The sequence below is a fragment of the Trematomus bernacchii genome, unplaced genomic scaffold (genome assembly GCF_902827165.1).
Source record: "Trematomus bernacchii unplaced genomic scaffold, fTreBer1.1, whole genome shotgun sequence".
In the NCBI taxonomy this organism is placed as follows: domain Eukaryota; kingdom Metazoa; phylum Chordata; class Actinopteri; order Perciformes; family Nototheniidae; genus Trematomus; species Trematomus bernacchii.
In genome coordinates, this window is record NW_022987821.1 from 7,470,620 (window position 1) to 7,486,642 (window position 16,023).

The 16,023-nt window shown below is 40.1% G+C and overlaps 1 protein-coding gene and 1 non-coding gene across 2 annotated transcripts; both read right to left on the reverse strand.

The window, feature by feature from the left end:
• Positions 1 to 360: 360 nt before the first annotated feature.
• Positions 361 to 15,382, reverse strand: gart (phosphoribosylglycinamide formyltransferase). Its single transcript, XM_034151397.1, has 23 exons — positions 15,301 to 15,382; positions 15,041 to 15,112; positions 11,899 to 12,056; positions 11,687 to 11,782; positions 11,432 to 11,606; positions 10,793 to 10,904; positions 10,533 to 10,601; positions 10,325 to 10,450; positions 9,898 to 9,985; positions 9,602 to 9,687; positions 9,150 to 9,318; positions 8,302 to 8,533; positions 6,938 to 7,032; positions 6,633 to 6,742; positions 5,935 to 6,133; positions 5,091 to 5,342; positions 4,417 to 4,569; positions 3,475 to 3,678; positions 2,693 to 2,851; positions 2,102 to 2,232; positions 1,579 to 1,720; positions 1,235 to 1,350; positions 361 to 980 (listed from the first exon to the last, which is right to left on the reverse strand). Exons 3-23 carry the CDS (start codon positions 12,041 to 12,043, stop codon positions 783 to 785), a joined length of 3,057 nt encoding a protein of 1,018 aa, XP_034007288.1. The 5' UTR covers positions 12,044 to 12,056; positions 15,041 to 15,112; positions 15,301 to 15,382; the 3' UTR covers positions 361 to 782.
• A 344-nt stretch (positions 15,383 to 15,726) lies between these two features.
• trnai-aau lies at positions 15,727 to 15,800 on the reverse strand. The gene has a single exon. It is a non-coding gene; the product is annotated as a tRNA-Ile (tRNA).
• Between the last annotated feature and the right edge of the window lie 223 nt (positions 15,801 to 16,023).

Below are 16,023 nucleotides of genomic sequence, written 5' to 3' on the forward strand. Positions count from 1 at the left end.
AATTGACAACCTCATGCTTTCTGAGAGCTTTTTTTGACACACTGAGCTAATCCATCTGACAGGCAGTGTTACATACAAATACAACTAGTATGCAATAAGAAAAACTCATGAAATAAGTCATTAATTTAGGTGTTGAACCAAAAAAAGTCACATCTTTTTTGTGGCGTATTTGGTTCATTTCTTACCAGGGTATATTCTACTTCTTGCATTGGCAGACTGGTGTAGTGTTTTCATACCTTAAATAATGCAAATAAAACTATTTCATGTTCATGTTCAAACTCCACCTTGTGCAAATAATTAACCCAGATTAAAGTCCTTCTGATTTAATGTGAAATTAAATAAACAAAATGCCACACAAAATCATTTTATGCATTCACCCAGGCAGGTTTAATGATGAAATAACAACTACACAGACATTCAAAGATGCATTATTATATGAATATATTCTATCAGCATTACAAATATGACTTTTTTTAGGAGGTCAATTCCAGTGCAACTAACATTGATTAAAAATAAACCATTGGAATGTAATTTTGGTCAAGTATGAGGCCTCTTCATACAAGATGTTGAAATGCTGCTATTAAATGGATGCATGCAAGCTTTAAGCATCCCACGAAAATCTACCTATCTCCATCTAGCATGACATTTTGAAAAAGAAAGGACCGTTTGCAGGTATTAGTACAATAAAAAGTGACCATCTTGACCTTGTTTGATGCTTTGTCGCTTTTGTGGAACTAGTTTTAGGTAACAGAAGGAAAGTGGCATTCATCTGGGTTTGTTTTTTAACTCTGTGGATTGGATTTCCACACGATGTGCCCGTCTTCTCCGAGTTTGACCGTGCCGCTTGCCACCAAATCCAGAGCGACAGGAAAGGCTCGATGCTCAGCTTCTCTGATTCTGTCGCACAAACTCTCCTCGGAGTCGCTGCTCATCACGGGCACCGCCTCCTGCACGATAATGGCGCCCGCATCCACCTCTTCCTGAAAAAAAGATTAACAAAACAACGGCTGTGAAACTAGGAAATCTTCAGAAAAGGCAAGTCTGGTATACGTGATGTCGTAGCAACATTTTAAACGATACCACTTAATTAAAAGTGACATTTCATTAGGACTACACTGTATTAAGCTTTAATACCATAATTGCAATAACAGTGATGACTTGTAAAATGTGTTTTCCCTCAATTTGACAATAAAGAATGAACATATATACACTCTTTGTCTGGTGTCGTACTTACTGCTACAAAGTGGACCGTGCAGCCACTGACCCGCACCCCAGCCTGGAGAGCCTGTTTCTGGGCGTTCACCCCCTTGAATGAAGGCAGGAGGGACGGGTGGATGTTCATCAGCTTTCCTGTCACAATAAAACAAACACACACCAAATGTAAAAGACCATCATGTCGTCCGAAACCTTTTCAAAACAGACATGTGTACATTCATGGTACAAAGGTCTCTTTAGATAAACTAAGTGATGAAACTCACAAGCATGACTTACAACACATGATCATATAATATAGTTTATTTCAATTATGTGACCCGAGATGTCGTCATTAAGTCGTGCAAACTTAAAGACAGTTCCCACCGTTCCATTTCTTGACGAATTTTCCTGTGAGGATCCTCATGAATCCAGCCAGACACACCAGCTCCACCCCGAACTCCTCCAGCACTCGATCGATGGTGCCGTCAAACTCCGCTCTGCTGCCGTACAACTTGTGGTCCACCACCTGAGTTTGGATCAAAAGCATTAGCATAAGAGTTTTGGTCATCCTGAAGGTATTATTTAAACGCAGTATTGTCTTGCCTTGTCCTTCAATTGAAATGCTTGGGTGTGGATTTCTTGGTTCCAAATATCAGTAAGATCTTGCACTCAGGATTTAACCGTCTATATATATGTTTTCATACAACTACTACTGCTTCCAACTAAAAACTTTTATAACTCAAACCAGGAAAGAAAAACCATATTGCTTCACACTATCATCCCTCTATACTAGTTGGGCTTTATTTAAGGGAACAGCAACTAGACCCAGGCTTTTTGTGTGCAGATTTTTGCAAAAATGGTTTTAAATATCTTATCCAAATCTTATTGTTATTATTAATATGTTTACCCGTGTCTGGATGCCGGCCAACGAGGCTCTCTTCAGGCCCTGAACTCCAGGTCTGTTGGAGATAACAAGCACGATCTCTGCGGAGCTGGACGGACGTCGGGCCTGTTCGATCAGCGCCTGCAAGTTGGTGCCTGGGACAAAAAAACAAAACGGAGGATATTGAAAACAGGTTATAGTATACAGTGGAGGAAATAAGTATTTGATCCCTTGCCGATTTTGTAAGTTTAACACCTTACAAAGAAATGAACAGTCTATAATTGTAGGTTTATTTTACTAATGAGAGAGATTATGAAAAAGAAAATCCAGAAATTGACATTATATCAAAGTAAATTAACTGTGGGAAATAAGTATTTGATCCCCTTGCAACCAACAGGAATTCTGGCTCCCACAGACCAGTTAAATAAATAATATTCCTTTAGGAAAGTACTCCTAATATCAACTTTGTTACCTGAATAAAAGACACCTGTCCACAGAATCAATAAATCAGATTCCAACCTCTCCACCATGTAAAGACATGAGAGTGGTATCAGTCTTCTTATCTAATGCTTGAACATAAATCTACTATCCATCTTTCCCCCCAAAAAAGCTCACCTGTGCCAGAAATGAGAACAGCCACTTTGGTCCTCTTGCGTGGCGTGCTGCCGTCGCCATGGCTACCCTCGTTTTGATTGACAGCCAACTCGCCGCTGGAAACCGGCCCTGCGTTCATCAGACTGTGCTTCAGGTTGCGGACGACCACAGGTTCTGCTCCTGCATTCACAAACAAAACAATAAGCGTTCACAATATAAAGATTCAAAAGCTTTATTGGGGTCTTTCGCACAGTAGCTACAGCGTAGATAAGTGCCACGCTGCTCCAACAATAAAACATGAATAACATTTACTGCACCGAACAAGAATCGAACACACAACCTCAGATCTTCTAACCAAGGGGTGTCCAAACTTTTTCCCCCGAGGGCCACATACAGAAAAATATACGAAGGGCTGGGCCGCTCACTAGAGGAGAGGTATATCGCCTCATAAGTTAAGTTATAAGTTAGCAAAATCAATCAAATGACGGTAAATTATTCTTGTGAGTGTTGGCAGCTCATCCCTTAAAACAGAAACCTCAGATTGATTATAATAAGGAGAAATAGGAAGGGTTTATTTCAAGCTTGTTATGGAAATACGTCATTGGGCTTTTTTCTTATCAACTAAGATATGTTAGAAAATGTTTCCAACTTTAATTGGACTGAATTTATTTGAAAAGTGGTCTCATTAACATATTGTCTTATGCACAGTAGCTACAGTGTAGATAAGTTCCCATGCTCCTCCAACAACGCAACATGAATATATTATTTATATATTATTTGACGTTAAAGGTTCAGTGTCTCACCCTGCTGCTTGTGGGAAAGTGAACCCACGATCCAGGCCTCTTCGGGGGCTTGAAGCTGGCGAAGGACCCTCTGAGCGTCCAGAGGAGAAACAACGAGCACCGCCCCGAGGCCACAGTTAAAGGTTCGAGTCATCTCCTCTTCACTCAGACTGCCCTCTTTGTGCAGCCAGGAGAACACGGGAGGGAGGCTCCATCGAGAGGCATCTGGGGGGATATGGATGAGAAACAGATATGTGTAATATATACCTTAATAAAGCACCTTTTTCAGTCAGGCCACCCTTGTGTAATTGGAAATATTTTCGAGCCCCCCCTAATCCAGTTCCCACCGAGATTGGTAGAATTAATTGTATATAGTTGTACAAACATTACATTACATGCCAATAACAACAAGACAAACATATCCAACTATAATTTTATATATTATTATGGATTGAACAAAAGTGCTTGTATTGGCAGATGATCCTGTGCCACTGTGAAATAATGAGTACTCAAGTACTTATTTTGAGGTACTTACGTATTTATATATATCATTTCTTTGTAATTCTGCTACTCTACAGTTCAGAGGTACATGGTGTACTTTTACCTTTAGTTTCTTTACAGATCTGGATGAATGATGTGAAATATAATCAACTCTTAAATCAGACTTTAGTTCCACCTGGAGTAAATTCACAAGCGACCCTGGTCTGCAGTATACTACTTTTACTCAAGTCCTTGATCTGAGTACTTCTCCCACCTCACACGTAATTGAGGCAACAGAACTCAGAGTTAAGGAAGTCGAAAACGGTGCATTTCTCCGTATGAATATGATGCCTTTTGGCCAGCTGATGGACAGATTGCTCGTGTTTCTGTGTTTAGGCGAAAAACTTATGGCAAATGAGCACATCGAGCCTTGTAGATTGTCCCTTTTGAACGCTCTGTGTGTGTGTGTGTGTGTTAACTCACCTAAATCGACAGCCAGTTCCTGAGGCAGCACGCGGGGGATGTTCTCCAGCAGACCCCCCCCTGTGATGTGAGCGTAGGCTTTCACCGCCCCGCTGCGGAGGATCGGCAGCAGAACACGACTGTAGATCTTTGTAGGCGTCAGCAAAACCTCGCCTGGAGACAGAGAGACAGAGAGACAGAGAGACAGAGAGACAGAGAGACAGAGAGATGGTGGGCAAGCAAGTGATTATACACTGTTATGGCAATTATGGTATTAAAGCTTAACACCGTGTAATCCTAATGACATGTAAGTGTTAACAAAGTGGTATCCTGGGAATGGCATATAAATGTACGTGTGATAACAGATCTGTTTGGAAGGGGTTTTATGACACGACAAACTGTTCTTTGTAGGGTTTGAGTTGTGCTTATTGTGATCCACCTGGACCACATGTTGTGGTTTGAAATGTAAATGAGCTTTGGTTACTGTCTTCCTATAAAAGAGTCTGTCACACATTGAGCAGGACGCACTCAGGAGTTTTTTGATTTTAAGTTGCTCTGACAACACTCAGATTTTTGTTAATACTGGACATAAAATACACACTGTTTTCACAATAACTTTTCTCATTACAATGAGAAACATCAAATAGAAGGGGAAGATAGTCTTATCTACTAATTCCTCTTTGAATCGGACTCACCCACAGTCTGTCCCGACGTGCCGAAAGGAGCCGGAGAGCTGTAGCTGAGGTTCGCTCTCTCCAGGACTTTTCGGACCAGACTGAATCCGTTGCTGTGGACCCCGGAGGAGGCGAGTCCGATCAGAAGGTCGCCCTCCTCGATGTCCTTCATCCTGGGAAGAAGAGCCCCTCGCTCCACCGCTCCAACACAGAACCCCGCCAGGTCGTATTCTCCTGGAGCGTAGACGCCCGGCATCTCTGCGGTCTCTCCACCTGATGAAAGAAAATGTTAACCACAGCGTAATTAGTTTGCGCTCCTTTTGATAGTTATATTTTTGTGCAAATGGTAATCAATGGGGTTTTCTGGGTTGCTTGGCTTTCAGGTAGAGCAAAATACTTGCTTATTAATTCATTTAAGTTAATGATATATTTTTACATTTGAATGATAATACCCTGAAAAGTCAGGAATGTAACGTAGAAATAATGCAATGAGGCATACAAATGTTTTATAATTGTATTTGCAATATGTATTCGTGTCCTTTGGTCTTCAACAGAAAGTTCCAGTTGTCCATGCGTCCTCTGTTGCCCTCAAGACTATCAAGTTGAATATAGGCCAAAACCCAGAAGAACTTGACAGGTATTAAAATGTCTCTTTTGGGTTAAATGTTTAAGATTCAAACCAGCAACAAGGAATACCGACTGATTGAGTAAGAGGAACTGTTCTGACAAATGGTATTGTAATTTACTTACTTGCACTATTTGATCTGTTTTATTGTGTTGCACTGTGACCTAAGATGTTCATTGTCATATCTACACTGTAGCTATGTACGAATGACAATAAAAGCCTTGAATCTGAATCTCTCACCCAGCAGAGCGCAGCCGGCCAGCTCGCAGGCTTTAGCGACGCCTCCGATCACCGATGAAGCTACATCCACATCCAACCTGCCACAGGAGAAGTAGTCGAGGAAGAAGAGCGGCTCGGCGCCGTGAGCGAGAACATCGTTCACACACATGGCCACCAGATCCTGACCGAGGCCGCCATGCTGCCCGCACGCCTGCGCGATCTGAGGAGGAAAGAGTGTTTTTATTAAAGCAAAATCCTTGATAAAATGCAGAAAAAATGTACATGTATTTTTTATTTTGTATTTTATTATATATGGTTATTTCTTTGTCGACTTGGCATCTAAAGAGTGTTTTTATTAAAGCAAAATCCTTGATAAAAACTAAGTAGAAAGTACAGAAGGAAAAACGTATCAGGTTTGGTCACTTGTAGGATGTTTAAGCACTAAAACAGATTAAGTATCCCAGATATTTAACACTTTTACAATTTCAGTTCAGGGGTTTTAAGAAGCCTTTTAATCATTTTACACATAAGCAAATATACCCTGTTGCTTAATTACTTCCACATGTCAATTATTATTTCTTTCGTCGACTTGGCATCTATCAAAGCCAAATTAAAGTTGATGCTTCTTACATTCGATTCTTATCTGTTCCCACTCTCAAATTACATCGGGTGCCACATATGTGACGTAAAATGGGATAAGGGTATTGCAGAAGTCCCACCTTGAGTTTGGTTCCGACTCCATCGGTCCCAGACACCAGGATTGGGTCGATAAAACCTGCAGCTTTCAGATCAAAAAGCCCAGCAAAGCCTCCCAGTTCTGCATTACACCCTGGTGAAGAAAATACTAAATTATAGCCACAGTTGCCATTTCATACATTTGTAAATTTGACTGCATTTGTGTTACATCAATGTACAACAGCAATCATGACTCAATCAGCAGTTAGCTAGAAACAAGAGTCTTATCTTTATTGAGATGTACTTTTTTGCTGAGAATTTAGATTTTTATACGTGAGAATAAAATTACCAGCGCGAGACGTTGCCTTGGCCAGAGGTTTGATCATTTCCACCAGTTTGTTACCGGCAGCGATGTCCACGCCGCTGTCTTTGTAGGTCAGTCCTCTGTCAGAAACACAGTGAAAAACCACTGATTACATATTTATCAAGGTATCAGATCATCAGAGGTGGGAAGTAGTCGAGTACAAATACTTCGTTACTGTACTTAAGTACATTTTTCTGGTATCAATACTTTATTCCACTACTTATTTTTCTGACCACTTTTTACTTTCTACTTCTTACATGTTGAACCCAAATACCTGTACTTTCTACTTCTTACATGTTGAACACAAATACCTGTACTTTCTACTTCTTACATGTTGAACACAAATACCTGTACTTTCTACTTCTTACATGTTGAACACAAATACCTGTACTTTCTACTTCTTACATGTTGAACACAAATACCTGTACTTTCTACTTCTTACATGTTGAACACAAATACCTGTACTTTCTACTTCTTACATGTTGAACCCAAATACCTGTACTTTCTACTTCTCACATGTTGAACACAAATACCTGTACTTTCTACTTCTTACATTTTGAACACAAATACCTGTACTTTCTACTTCTTACATTTTGAACACAAATACCTGTACTTTCTACTTCTTACATGTTGAACACAAATACCTGTACTTTCTACTTCTTACATGTTGAACACAAATACCTGTACTTTCTACTTCTCACATGTTGAACTCAAATACCTGTACTTTCTACTTCTCACATGTTGAACCCAAATACCTGTACTTTCTACTTCTCACATGTTGAACCCAAATACCTGTACTTTCTACTTCTCACATTTCCCAAACAGGCTGGTTCCTTTAGTTTGAATGTGTGTTTGGTGGCGTGATCATTATTATTTAGAGTCATTGCGTGCCTATTGATTTGAACACGATCCGTGTATCCATCATTTCCTGGTCTTCTCTAAAGAAGAGGGACCAATGAAAACGTTGTCATGTTGCCGTTGTTCAGCATGGAAACATTCATTAGCTAACAATGACATTATTGTTCTATTAATATAAAGGGAGGTCAGGTACTCTTTAAAACAGCTGCTAGCTATGGGTACTTTTTACTGAAGTACATTTCAAACTTCTTTACTTTGACTTGAGTAAAGAAGTTTAGTCAGTACTTCTACTTTCACCAGAGTATTTTTAAACATGAGTTCTGGTGTTGGACTTTTCTTAATTAAAAGAAATACTAGGACACAAGTAAATCCAAAGTGAAGTTGTTTTATTCTTTAAGTGCTACAAGATATACGGCATGGAAATGAACAAAAACAGTTGTAAAAAAAAAACAGAAAAGGAATGTTTTAGCTTCTTCTTCTTTCACACACACCTGTGCTGCTTCAGGTGAGCGATGGCACGATGTGCGATGTCACGTCGGTACACGGCTCCCGGGAATCCGACAGATGCTACGCCCTGATTGGCTGCATTTAGGGCCGTCTCCAGGGACGATTTGACGGCGGTGACGGTTAAAACTCGCCCCCCGGTGGAAACCACGGCCCCGTCTTTCAGAGTTGTGCCGGCGTGGAAAACCTGCAGCCCCGAGTCCTGAACCTGAGACAAACCTGAGGAGAAAAGAGGGGTGGTATACACAGCTTTAAAACACCAGATATAAAAAGACTACTGTGAGGAAATGTTGAATATAGTTAGTCTATTTGGAGAATTGTAATCTGTACTCTGCTCTGTTTGTGGATGTGCTTTTATTGTATTTTGGTTGAATTTGTAAATGTAATTATATTCTTGGTCTGCACTTTAAACTGATTGATATTTAATTATTTATTTTTGCATTATTTTTGTAATCTGCCATTATGTTGGGGAATGTTCGGTTGTGTTTGTGTAATGGTATAAGTGTAAAAAAATCAATAAATACATGTTTTCGGAAAGCACAAATTGATACATTTATTTATGATATACGGTTTGTTATCATTTTAAACAATGAAAAGCAACACATCTTCAATTTAAATGTAGTTTTAATCAAGTATAGACTCTTCTTGCACTATTTCTATTTACTTGCAATTCTCAAAACATTCTCTTGCACTATTTTATTTCTATTCTGTTATTTCTTGCACTGTTTTTATTGGTTTTATGTTGGAGGAGCCTGTGACTTAAGTTTTTCATTGCCATATCTACACTGTAGCTAACGTGCACATGACAATAAAGCCTTGGATAAATCATTCCCACCTGTGATTTCCACTCCTTTCTTGTAGGATCCGGGGTATCCAGCGCTGGCCATCACCACAGTGACCGCAGAGCTGTCCTGGTGCCACACGGGGGCGCTAGAGGCCAGTTTCCCACTCATTGTGTTCAGGATCACTTCGTAAAGGTCGCTCTTCAGAAGAGGCAAAAGCACCTGAGAGTGGAAGCACATCCAGAGGGTTGATATTAGTTTTTATTTCAGATTCAGTTTCATTATACATACATACAAATAATAATAATAATAAAATAAAACAGCAAAGGGTAGGGGGTAGGGGTCATCCGTGTGTGTGTGTGTGTGTGTGTTAAGGTGCAGGTCAGAGCCATTCAATACACTTTGATCAGGAGGTTAACGACCCTGAAGTGGTTCGAAAGATGTGGGGAAATCAGAATGAACTTTTAATGTAGTGATTGGAGGGTCAAATAAAAAAAACACCCACCTGACACTCGGGGTCCCCGAAGCGACAGTTGAACTCGAGGACTTTTGGCCCCTCCTTGGTCAACATCAGGCCTGCATACAGCACACCTGGACATACAAACAGGAAATGTAAATGAGACGAGACACAGGCTTTGTTACATTAACCCAAAACTCTCCAAAATTCGGACTCCAGTACTGAGAGAAAATACTGTACGGGATTTAATGTTAATTGATTTTCATTGCCATATCTACACTCTAGCTGCTGTGCATATGAGAATAAAGCCTTTGAATGTTTGAGTCTTGCAAAAGATCCCTTACCCACATAAGGAGCCCCTTCCTCCCTCATGCCATCCACAGTCTTCTGCAGGACGCTCTCTGTGATCTGCTGCAGAATCTCCTGGCTCACCTGAGAGGGAGACAGAGTTAAAACATGGCTTCACGAAAATGATCACAGTCTCCAACACAAGTGATATCTGAGCTCTAAACACCTCCTTTTTGTAATGTTTCATTTTTAACTAGCACCTGTCTGTACCGACTACCCAGGGAAAGGTCAGAGAATTTAAATGTATGTCTGTATTTATGTATCATTTGCCAAGACTTAGAAGGAAAGGGCGTATGTGTGTATGTGAGCAATAACGTGGAGATTTGAGTGGACTGTAAACTGAGGCGGGTGTGATTTTTATGTACATCTCACAAGTGGACTGCTTCTTAAAATACAACAAAAGACTGAGATTAAGATATGTACCTGAGGGGTGGGACAGTAGGCTCCCATGCCGCCGGTGTTTGGCCCCAAATCGCCGTCTTGCAGCCGTTTGTGATCCTGAGCTGGAGGCATCGCAGCAACTGAGAATCCGTCAGTGAAGCACAGACACTACAAAGAGAGAGAGGGTTCACATGCTGTCACCTTAAGGTAAAGTTGGTTCAGTTATTTCATGAACTTCACGTCTACTCACGGACACTTCCTCTCCCTCGAGCAGCTCTTCAACCACCACAGTCTCGCCTGCTGACCCGAAGGCTCGGCCCTGCAACAAAGTGTTAAAGAAACAGATTTAGCTTTCAAAATGAGTAAACTGGAAGACGCTTAAAAGGAGAAATATGTGCATTACTTTTACAATCAATAGAAATATTATATTCACTACAGAATCTAGGTATTATCCAGCCAACAACATCCACATCAGCTGCCAGATCTCATGAAAAATAGCTTCACTGATACCTTCATGATGTCCATCACAGCCTGGCAGGCCTCTTCCTTGTTTGAAGCCACGATGACTCCCTTCCCCGCCGCCAACCCACTCGCCTTCACCACGAGCGCCGGGAAATCAGCCCTGCAGACCCAGAAACAAAGAAATAAACTCAACATCTTGTCACAGTAAACACATCTAGAGCAGATGCTGCATCGCTGATATGCAGGATAACATTTTGTGTGGGGACCTTTTAACATTTGCAGAGTTAGATATATTGTTTTATGGCTGAAAGCTGTCAGAAAATGCCCAAAGAGGTGACTTTCTGTCTGTAAAAGTCACAGTGTTTGAGGGCGCTCTCATGTGAAAGGCAATCAGCACATCTTAGATCATTAACTCATGAAACCAACTGACAACTTCAGCGGACATAACAGTTTCTATTTTACATTTTGGGTGTTTAATTGCTCTGAAAATAAAAGTTTGCTTGTGGAAACATCATCTTTTTCAATTAGAATCTCTTATATCCTGTAAATATGTCCTACTTTAAACTATCAATCATACAATAGGACTTTCTTCTGCACAAAAACACTGCTATAAGACGTGTGTGTGAGTGTGAGTGTGAGTGTGTGTGTGTGTGTGTGTGTGTGTGTGTGTGTGTGTGCAGTACTGACGTGCGGATGAAGCTGCAGGCCTCCTGGGCGTCGGTGAAGGATCCATATCTCGCTGTTGGGAGGCCGTGTCTCTCCATGAAAGCTTTGGAGAAACTCTTGCTGGCTTCGAGCTGAGCGGCTTTGGCAGACGGGCCGAAACATGGAACTCCTGCTGCTGTCAGATCGTCCACAATACCTGGGAGAGAAGCCCAAGTTAGAGGAAAGATAGTATGATGAAGCACCAGAGTTAAAATGATGGAGATGGAGATATCTCACCTGCTGCCAGCGGGACTTCAGGGCCGACCAGAACCAACCCGACGTGATGATCCTTGCAGAACTGAGCCAAGATGGCGTGGTTACTAACCGACACCTCTGCATGAAGAGAGAGAGGGTGGGAGGATTATTATTATTATTATTATTATACGCTGATGATTATATGTTCCTTCCCATATTTTCAAATTATACAAATAAATACACTTTTTAAGTACCCGAGTTGCTGATTTTCCCACAGTTGGCCGTGCCTGCGTTACCAGGAGCGACCAGAATTTGCCGAATCAGCGGCGATTGGGCGAGTTTCCAGGCCAACGCATGTTCCCGCCCTCCACTTCCAACCACCAGCACCTTCTCTGCCATGGTACCTAAATAGCTGAGAAGGATGAAAGGAATATAAAAAGGTTAGAAAACTGTCAAAAGAACTATAATTTCACAGGAAGACCAGGGTTGCAGTCGAATAGTCCATTTAGCTTAGGAACCTTCCTAACGGAGTGAAATGACCCGGAAGTCCCTCAGTGGCAGCCATTATAAGTGCCGTTCGAATTCTCTAAATGAAAGGAAAGGAGGTTTCAAACTTCCTTTATAACCTCCTTTAGCTTAGGAACCACTGGACCTTCCTTTACGAAAGGAGAGGAGAAAATGCTGCCCCACAATGCCTTGCAGCCGCAGCATTTGCCGTCACACAGCAGTCGGCCGTTCACGGAAACAACCGATTATGACCGAGAAATGATATCATGAAAGTTACGGTGCTTATTAAGCTTTTTCAAACGTATGTGGTAAGTTGCCAAAGTGCTTTGTTTTGAACGTTCATCAGTATTATAATCAAAAAGAGAAATATGAACGTTAGTTTTTACTGAAATGATCAAATAAAGTCAACATTTCACAGTCTTTACTGAGCCGTGTGGGGTTTGTTCAACTTTTAAAAGATGTTTGAATGGTGATATACACAGTGATAGATGTTAAGGACTAACGTTTATAATAAATACATTTGTATTGATTTTAAGATCTTTTCATACAATCATACGTATTGGGATCATTTGTATTAATGTGGACCGGAGGGAGAGGGTGACGAGCATAAGTTTCACTTTCCTTTTTTATTTCAATTCCAACTTTGGTCATGAAGAATATGTTTCTCTGTTGTCCCCGTTCATAAAGCATAAAACAACAGTATCAGAGCACGGTGCAGAGTCTCTAGATGAGTTTACAGAAGTCCCTCGTTCTTATTAAACATCCATGTTGTAGTCCGCTGTATAGAAAACTGTAGTTTCCATAGTTTCCCCACAGCAGCAGACGCACATTTATGACCTCCGCTGGCGCATCATAAACACGTCGGATAGAGAAAGTGCAGTCGGATTCTCTAAAGTACCACAGTCTCTTCTCCCAAGTCCTTTTGAATTCTCCTATCCACTATCCCTTAACCCCGTGACGTTTCACACAGAGGTCAAGGAATAGACGATAGGGATAGACGTTAGGAGCTGATTTTTGGACTATTCGACCGCAACCCAGGACTAGAGGAATGTGAGAATTTGGTTTGGGATATTTCCAAATATCTGGAACAAACAACCAGAAACCTGCAGGTCCGCTGCAACTCTGATTACTTTTAAATCCAGGCTGAAGACTTTTCTTTTTGCCGCTACTTATAATTGAACTATTCACATCTCACACTGCACTGTAACTTTTATTTATGTACCTGTCCTATTCATGTTTTATTATTAATATTATTATTATTATTATTATTATTATTATTATGTTTTATATATCTTATATCACTATTTCTATTGTATTTGTATTTACTTCTTGCACTATTATATCTGGTTTATTTGTTCTACAAATATATATATATATATATATATGTTGCACTGTTGAAGGAGCCTGTGACCTAAGTTTTTCATTGACATATCTACACTGTAGCTAATGTGCAAATGACAATAAAGCCGTGAATCTTGAAACTTCACTTGCCTTTAATCGCTTGTGAAGCAGAGCATTTAATTGCATGCAAAGATTGACCTATAACGAAAAGTAGTTCCCTAAAATGTGAGGAAGCATTGACCTTTTCTGAGGAATGGGGTCTTTCATTATCTTGTAATGTCACACTAACACGGGTCCAATCAACTAGAACAAAAACACAAGTCATGCCAATTAAATGGCATGGTCACCAGGCCGATCAAATCACCGGCAAAAGCATTTGCATTGAAAAAACGAAGCCATTATCAGCTTGATATACAGTATAGTCTCAGCCTCATCAGACCAATACATCCTGTTATGCATGTATTTATTGTATTATTTGCAAATTAGAAGCTGATTTTTAGAGATATACAGAGATACTGACAATTTGTGCAACCATGTAAAGTTTGATTTGATCATTAACATGGGCTACAATTCCAGAAATGCTATGTAATTGACATAGGTTAATACTAAGCTATAATAAAATGACACCCTCAAGCAGGTTTAGCAGATTAATTCAGAATAAAGCAGCGTTGATTGATCCTGAAAATCTGTAATAGGCTTCTTGTTCATTCACACAGACAGAAAATGTATCAGGAATCAATGACGAACAGATAAGCAGACTTGATAATGGCGTTGATACCAATAAAATCGGATCAATTTCCCCATTCCTAGTTAATCCATTCAACAGAAAACAGTGTCATTTCGTTTAAAAAGAATCCAGATCAGATGTCTAACCCAAAGTTACCTGAGGATTGTGAAATTGCATGGTTTACTAAAGTAGATATTTGATCAGTATTGAACAGTACAAAGGGGCGAGTGTTGCACAGTGGGTGCACATGCTCCACAATTAGTCAAATCACTGGCTTTGACTCATGAGACTCACATGCCAGGGAGAAAATCAAATGCATATGTCTAACAATGCATCACTTATTTAAAAAGGCCCTTAATAAAATCAAAGAAACGAGCTGTAGGTTCTGTGATAACTTCCCTTCATACTCCACTTTCAACCACACAACTAATATTACAGCATAAACTAACACTTTTCTGTGGATAAATAGTGTAAAAGATGTCGCACAAGCATTTTACTTAGTGTGTGACCTGACCTCAATATGGCTGCACATTCATTTATATGAACGTATCCTGAATGTTGAACCATTGATATAGAAGATAGAGGACAGATGTTGATGTCTATATCCTGAAGCATCTTTTCCTATCTCAATATCTTGAAAAACGTCCACATACAAATCATTTAATCCAAACAACAACAACGTGTTCATGCACAAGCTAGTAAAGCATGAATACTATGCATGTATTTGCCTTTTGCACGAACATAATAACAGTTTTGACACATTTTAAGCGACATTAGCACAACAAACACATGATCACTTAGCATGCTGTTTTGACACTCACCTGTGTGTGTGAAGCAGAAAAAGGTTCAGGACAGCAGTCAGGAGTGTGTGTCCTCTGCTATCAGCCTACAGACTGACCGTGGATACAGTGTGTTAATACATCACACACGCATACACACACACACACACCACGTGGATCTAATATACTATGATGCACAGCGCCAAACACACACAAATTACTCATAAAGTTTGCAGAAAGTGATCAAAACATTAAAACAGGCACAGTGTCATCGTTTGGTGTTAGTATATATATGTTATTACCTTTATCTGCTGCACAAGCTTCGTTTTTTGGGAAAAAAGTTTGGGGTTATTCGACTTCCTAGGGGTGTAACCGAGGAGTGCATCATGGGAGTCGTAGTTGATTTCCATTAAAAGTCTACATCTTCAACTCGGTTTAAAAATAAAAGTGTTTTCTTATGTTGATTTAATCGTTTTCTTGTTGTCACTTTACAGGTTGCATAATTATGTGAATATACATATCAGTATATCTATTGACTATATCTATTTAATACACAACAATATAAATATACCCGATTGAAAGCAGTGTAATAGACCAATACATTGCATGGTTACAATAACATCGAATAAAACATTTGAACATCTCTACAATCAAAATATACTACCCTGAAACATAGTGATAGTAGTAAAAAAGGACGTTTAATTGTGGCGTTGCATAAAAACATCAGATGGCCAGTACGGGTATCGAACCCGCGACCTTCGCGTTATTAGCACGACGCTCTAACCAACTGAGCTAACCGGCCACATTTCGTGCGATCAAATTGTTAATTATTATACCTTAACATTTATATAAGTCGTACGCTTGGCTTCCCCATTTCTTATATACTATAGCAAGAAACGCTACACAACCGAATTATATATTATTGAAGTATGTGATAAACTCAATTTTAAAATCGGGACTGTTGCCATAGCTACTCCAGAGAGAGAGAGAGAGAGAGAGAGAGAGAGAGAGAGAGAGAGAGAGAG

What these genes read in the sequence shown, in the direction of transcription:
- gart (XM_034151397.1), bottom strand. Translation starts at nt 12,043, where the DNA reads ATGGCAGAGAAGGTGCTGGTGGTTGGAAGTGGAGGGCGGGAACATGCG. An exon ending in TGAAGTCCCGCTGGCAGCAG is followed by an intron (nt 11,607 to 11,686) that starts GTGAGATATCTC and finishes CTTCTCTCCCAG; the next exon opens with GTATTGTGGACGATCTGACA. An exon ending in TGGCCGGCATCCAGACACGG is followed by an intron (nt 1,721 to 2,101) that starts GTAAACATATTA and finishes ATCCAAACTCAG; the next exon opens with GTGGTGGACCACAAGTTGTA.